The 7,254-nt window shown below is 41.1% G+C and overlaps 1 protein-coding gene across 1 annotated transcript in view; it reads left to right on the top strand.

The window, feature by feature from the left end:
• The window catches only part of tfdp2 (transcription factor Dp-2), a 54,969-nt gene that overhangs the window by 8,043 nt on the left and 39,672 nt on the right, over positions 1 to 7,254 (top strand). The window contains exon 2 of the mRNA XM_056262582.1: positions 7,037 to 7,110. Within this exon, the coding sequence (XP_056118557.1) occupies positions 7,096 to 7,110 (15 nt within the window). The 5' untranslated portion in view covers positions 7,037 to 7,095. The remainder of the gene's footprint in view (positions 1 to 7,036; positions 7,111 to 7,254) is intronic.

The raw sequence follows: 7,254 nt of genomic DNA on the forward strand, positions 1-7,254 counted from the left end.
ATTCCAGGATGACAATGTCAAGATTCATCAGGCTCAGATTGTGAAAGAATGGTTGGGACTGGGAGGAGCATGAAGAATCATTTAATTGATTGAAAGTCTTTGGGATGTGCTGGAGGAGACTTTACAGAGTGCTGGACTCTTGCATTGACAATACAAGATCTTGACAAAAATTGATGCACCTCTTGACGGACATACCACCACATTATTTATTTCCATCACAACATTTATTTCCATCAAGAGGTGCATCAATGTCTGTTGATAACTTTAACCTTTAATATTATAGTAATGTACCACACGAGAGGGTTTCCTGTGTAGTTTAGCATTAGTTGGGAGGGATATTTTCCTTAAGAAACTTACTCAAGCTATTTGTATCGGCAGATATCAATCTGAATAATCGGCTATCGTAATGGTGGAGAAATGTAGTATAGTTTATAATAATCTTTTTCTTCTTTTTTTTTAAGATCGATCCCAAAATCGCTTTGTACAGTTATTTCCTCTGACCATTATAATTAAACCATAGAATATTTAATACCAATTAAAAAAAAATATATATATATATATATATAATCTCTCTGAGCAAGTTAATTAGAATATAAGAATAATGCAAGTTTTCAAGTTTTGTTAAAATTGTGAGTTTTAGCAAATCGTTGGAAATTAAATTATTATTTCCTCTCCAAACAAGCTGAGCAAATTAGGAAACATGTAGAATCTAAATGTAAAATGTAAAGTAGCAAGAAACGTAAAATTTTAAATGTTTCCAATTTTTTATTTCTAATTTACAAACTCAGACCCTCATTTATCTGGTACCGCTTGGGACACCCATAAATACCCTGGTTTAGGATGAAACCTAAAGTACAGCACAACTGTTTGTTTGTTCTACTTAATAAACCTCATAATTTTGAATCGATGACCCCCATCCCCCTAAACTACCCTAAAATGATCAAGGCCGGCCCCCCATTACTGTGTCGGCCTCAGACCGCAGCAGAATCACCTCTTCCAGGTCAGTGCTCTTCAGTCCATCGATGATGGAGATGGAGAGAGGGAAGAGAGAACAGTGATGAGCAGAGAGAGAGAAAGGGGGAAGTAAGGATGGGGGAGAGAATGAGAGGTCAGGCTGACAGACGAAGATCTTGGGGATTTATGGCAGGCCAACTGAAGGACGGAAGAGAATGACAATAGAGAGGAGTAGGGGAGGGTCACGGCAGGGCGACGGTGTCTTAAGACCACATACAAGGATAAAAGCTCACGTGTAATGGGAAGAGAACTAGAAGGTGAGCCATTATAACCGTGATATAATGCCTATAAACTGCTCTAGACTGCTCTAAACTGCTAAGGTGTTAGGTGGTCTGAAATTGGTCTGATTATAGCCTGGTCAAGGTTTATTAGTAAGTAAAATGACCCTGACAGTGACGGTAAGAGTGTAATAGATGTCCTTGAGTTCGTCTGTGGTTTGTGTGCATTATCGATGTGGGTTTTGCATTCCTTCAGTGAGCTCTTTACGGCTCGCCACTGATGAGCAATGATGCATATGCATGTTTAGGTTTAAAACGCCGCCTCATCTGTTTAGTGTTGTTGTGCTTTCAATGCATCACGCTGCCCTGCACACAACCGTTTTGTTGCTGCGCGTTCAAGCTTGTGAAAACCACAGCATGACTGTGCAAAAATCAGCACAACCGTGCTAAAAGTTCCATTACATAAGGCTAAGTTCATCTGACATATAGTTGGTTAATACCCAATTCATCATTAAAGTATTAAAACATCAAAGCTTGTAAAAGATCAATATCAATTCATTAAAATGTGATTTTCTAATCTGGGTTTGAGGGACTTGTGGTGCTTTGAAAACTTGACTTTTACATTTTCTAAAGAAAGTGCTAAGATGTTCTATTGAAAAACAACAAGCCCCACGAAGCCGTGTTTTACAGTGGATTTAGAACAGCTAAAGCCTAGTTCACACTACATGATTTTAAGCCCGATTTGCAAATTGTTGAGCTCGCCGACAGGCCAGGGTGTTATCGCGTGCAAATCGCGGGGGATTAGTGGGCGATGAATGCTCGCCAATCTGTTAGTATGAAAGAGCCAACAACGCCTCGCAGACGCGTCGCCGAGCCCAGAAAAATATCTAGCATGCTAGATATCCAGAGCTGTCGCACGACTCAAGCTCACGTGATGTCATGAGCTACAGCCAATCAGAGCAAGGCATGTTCACGTGTTGTGTTCTTCTTCGCTGGGTATTGGCGCGCGTGCTGTTTCGCGTCATTTCCGGTTCGTTTTATCGCGTGATTTTTCGTGACAAAACGTGGTTTGTAGACAAGATAGAATCGTTGGGTGACAGAGTTGTTGTCAACTCGTGTAGTGCGTTACCTCCTGTTGCGGATCAATCACGTTGTGTCGTGTGGTGTGAACTAGCTCAACAACTTGAACACTCCTGATTTCACAGAGAGCAAGTCATGTAGTGTGAACCGCACAGTTCAGCCTGACGTTTTAAAATCATGTAGTGTGAACTAGGCTTAAGGGGCGTTGTTGGGCATGACGCGGAGCGTTTTTTATAAAACGGTTACTCCATAAAAATATTCATTTTAATATTTATTTTATTCATAAAATAAACACCAGCAACAAAAAAAATATAACGTATAACACATTTATTCCTCCGCCAAGCAATGTAGTTCCAAAGAGGTTGCTAAGAAACACATGCAGCAACAAAGCATCACAAACGGCAGTTGCGCAGTAATACTAATGTAACGGCTTTGAACGCGGCTCAACCAATCAGAATCAAGGACTGGAACTATCCGTTTTATAATTCGTTTTTAAGGAATTGGTATATGGTTGCCAGAATGATTTTATTTGTTTCCTTAATATTCTGTGCCCAGCTGCAAAAAAACACCCTATGTTAAGAAGAAAACCCATAGTTATAATTGTTAAAGGAATAGGTTAGTTCACTTAAATGAAAATTCTGTCATCGTTTACTTTGACTAGCTTTCGTGAGGCACCCTCGCAAGGTCTCTCGCTCTCTCCCTCTCTGCCGTGCGCTATGTATGTTATGCGTAGGGCTGGGCAAAAAAATCGATTTTTCGATTAATCGTTTTTTTTTTTAAATGTGGTCGATTCAAAATCGATTCTCAATGGCCACGAATCGATTTTTTCCATATTCAGGGCTCGCGTGCTGCGTCTTCTCACTCTGCACAAGGCAAGCGTCAAACGCTGCTGGCGTCGATACACACTCGTGTTTAGGAGTCGGGACATGATTCACTTGCACAATCGGGCCAGCATTGCATCGTAACTAACGTTTATCATTTTCAAATCTTTTTTCAAGCAATTTTAAACTATCCTGTGCTCGCGCACTCGTGCATGTTTTTCATTGCGTGCAGCCTAAATCCGCCTCACAACAAACAGCTCGCCAGTAACAAAAGTTCTTTTTCGTGGATTATATCGCTTTAACAGTTAAAAACACGCAAAATGATGTCAAAAGTCTGGTCTTGGTGAGTAACCTCGTAAAGACAGTCGGTTATGTCTTAAATAAGCATAAAACGCGTGTGACAGACAGTATAATGAAACAGTAATGGATCCGTGCACTAGTTCTTAAAGTGAACGCAGCCATATGTGTCTGTCATTAATTTTGTTGTCAAAACAACATAATACAGCATTAATTGTAAGGAATCAGAATTAATAGCTTATGTATTTAATTCAGTCAGGACTAAAAGACTATCCAGTGTTATTTTACATTGGATTACTTTATTCAGTTTCTGAAGTATTTCTGACCTACCCAAAAACTTTTCTTTTTATGTCTCTTTAATTGTCTTTTTAGGCCTATTCTATTGTATTTATTTGTGCTACTTTTTTCAATTTAATTCAAAGATTGAAATCAAGCTTCCATGTGTTGCATAAACTCTTAACAAAAAAATTACCCCATTGTAAAAACAAACATTTAGGTGAGATCAATGTAATAAAAAATTGTCTAAAAAATGATAACTGAGATTTAGACTGAGATTTGTATTACATCTATATTCATTATAGTCGAATCTAGAATCGAATCAGGAATCGCAATTCGAATCGAGAATCGAAATTCGAATCGAGAATCGAAATAGAATCGAGAATCGAAATGGAATTGAGAATCGAAATCGAATCGAGAATCGAAATCGAATCATACTGTGAGCTTGTGAATCGAAATCGAATCGAATTTGAACATCTGAATCGATACCCAGCCCTAGTTATGCGCGCAGTATGTTCTGTCTCGCTCTAGATTCCGGGAGATTTTAACTAATTTGCGGGCATCAGGGAGACACTATCAATATGCGGGAGACGCTATCAATATGCGGGAGACTCCCGGAACTTCCGGGAGACTTGGGATGTCTGAGAGAGCAAGTGACCAATATTGGTATCAGAATCAGCTAATTCCTATTTGTTAAAATCGGTATCGGCCCGAAAAGATCTGTGCATCCCTAATTATCACTAAAGACTTTTTCTTACCTTAAGGGGTTTTGTATGTCTTTAGATTTGACTCTGGTTCCTTCTTCACTGTGGTTTTTGGGATGTTAAGTACCTAGGGTTAGGAATTTGAACAAACCCCCAACTTAGCTATGAGTATTATAAATAGCAAGCACCGCTAATTAGACGAACAAACCTTTTGTCGTGATTGAGAACAATCACATAAGTTTAAATAAATGGAGGTCAATAAAGCCCATTGTGGAACGTCCTCAACAAGTTGCCTATGATCTCAAGAGGCTTTTTAAAGGACTGTCCTGCAAACGGGTAACAAAGCATGACAACAGACTTGATTTACAGTGAAATCTTTTGTCATCATGTGGTCGCTGTGCTGTCCCGCTCCATTCTTGTCTACTCTTACTCAGCAACAAGTTGTCTCTTTAGTGTCATGTCGCCAGTGCAGTGCGTCAAGCCACGGTGACCCGAGTTCCCTTACATTTACTGGGTGGCCTCTCCCTCACCCAGGAAAAGAGAAACTGAGATTGGGGGGAGGGCAAGTGACATAGAAAAGGAGAGAGAGAATAGAAGGAGAGACCTCCAGCCACTTTGAAGCTTCTCTCTGGTTCCTGTGTCGGGCTTCTCCCCAGTGGGACAAAAGGCCTTTATGTGTGGCTCAGGCGGGGGGCTGCAGGGGGGTATTGTGGGACTGGGGCGGTGGGCGGCAGGGCTAGATCCCCCGTCTATTGATTTTCTCTGTATATTCTGCCTCACCCCCTCCACCCCGGCCAGGCTTACCAGCTGTCTGCTCTACACCTCTCCCAGCCTCCTCCCAAAGCCCCGCCACAAAGACACACACAGATCATATGGGCACCGGCATTAGCATACTTATTGGACCCGAGGCTTAAAGGAACTACATGGAGACATGCTCAAGAAAATATTGATTTGCACAAGTATATACCGCTTGTTTTGAATGCACACGTAGCAGGACAAGAACATCAGTGCCGTCTAAGTGGATGACCTTCAATTTGCGGTGTGACCTTTACGCACTTGCATATGTCGGGTTACTTCCATCAGGATGTTTACGCGAACATTCGTCGCAATTGTGCAAGTCATAAATATTATGCAATCTCTATATAGGGTCAAAGTCAGTGAATAATGTTGAAGAGGTTTACTTTGGCAAATGCATTGGTTTCATTTACGGACACTCGGAAGTGTATAATAAAGTACCTTGTGGTGTGTGTAAAAGTTTGAATCTTCCTGAGCTAGTTCAAAGTATGTTAATCTATCGATAACCAACTGCCCGTGTAATAACACATCTGGTTTAATGGCGAATAGATTTGATGGATCCCCTTGAGGACTGAGGTCTGTTACCGACCGCTATAGCAATCCAGAAATCATGTGACAACACCAGTAATACAGGCACCACTGCCATCACCCTCTCTTTCCACCTCACTTTTAAATTGCTTACGGTGCGTGTCCACTGGCGCAGAGCGGATGAGCGTTTCCAATCAATTCCTATGGATCCTTAACAATTCAATTAAACCATTTTAAAGGAATCCAGAAACATGACAACGGATTTTCAAAAGGCATGTCTCATCTTATCCGTAAATAGGGAAAGGTAGCTCTGTCTACTTTGACATGTGTCCGGTGTGGTAGTGGCACAGGTTAGTTGTCACAACGACTACTAAATCTCCCGTTTTATACAATCGCTGAACAGAGGAGAGTCTGCTGGTACAAAGAGAACCAACAGAGCTTGTAATAAAACAAGAATCAACATAAGCTTGGCTTTTCGGAGATGGAGAGAACTGAGGGATTTGAGATGTTGTAAAAGCTAAGCTACGTAGAGGTGTATTTTATTGAACGGATATATTTCCATATGCTGCTCTCTTAACGGAGTTCATTGTAAAGCATTATATAGTTTGAAGTGTGATATTTTATTGTGGTTGTTGTATCGCTTTGCTGGAATTTATTTTTAAGGAAGTACCGTGTCTGTTAATGGGTAAAGCTACTGTAACGTCTTCAGCTTGAGACCCTTTACATCTAAACTGGTTATCTCTCTTAAGCCTAGTAGTGAATGTTTAATGAGCTGTAGGATAATCACATTCATCTGAACACGCAGAGCTGAAGAACTACCAAAACAAAGTTCCTCCGCAAAATTCATGCAGTTTTTTTTTTTTTTTGCTGCTAGAGGGACTAAAGTTACATAGTGTACCTTTAACTAGGAGGCAAGCTATCATTATGTTTAATGAAAAGTGCATATTTAGTGGAAAGAGTTGCCTCGGTTTACTCTGTCCCTGTGATTATTGTTCTGTAGATGGATGGATGGATAGAGGAGTAGAAGAATAGAAAGGGAATGACCCCCCCCCCCTCACACACACACACACACACACACACACTTTCCGGTGGGGGAGAAAGTTAGAAGGTAACGTGCTGTGACCCTGATAGGATCCTCCTCCATCCTTTCCGTCTCCTCCTCTCACTGTCCCTTTTGTCATCTCTGGTCATCAGTGTTACCTCCATCACCATCATCATCATCGAGATCATTCATGAGGACAGGCTGAGTGTGTGTGTTTGTCAGTGCACACACACCTGATGACTGTAATGTGTGTGTCTACAGGGGCTGTGCAGCGGTGAGCGTGAGGGGATCTGAACAGAAACGGCCCGGTCATCTTTACTATGATGGCCAACACGGTGAGTTCTGACGTGTGTGTGAACATCAGGTTATATAATTAACGGGACTCTCAAGTCCCTTACGGTTTCAGTGTCAACATGTTAACCACTTTGTTTCCGCTGTTGTCAACACAAAAGCAGAAGAGATCTTTTGAAGGGGCGCTC

This window comes from Rhinichthys klamathensis, unplaced genomic scaffold, assembly GCF_029890125.1.
Source record: "Rhinichthys klamathensis goyatoka isolate OS25496 unplaced genomic scaffold, OSU_Roscu_1.1 h1tg000194l_1, whole genome shotgun sequence".
Lineage (NCBI taxonomy): Eukaryota > Metazoa > Chordata > Actinopteri > Cypriniformes > Leuciscidae > Rhinichthys > Rhinichthys klamathensis.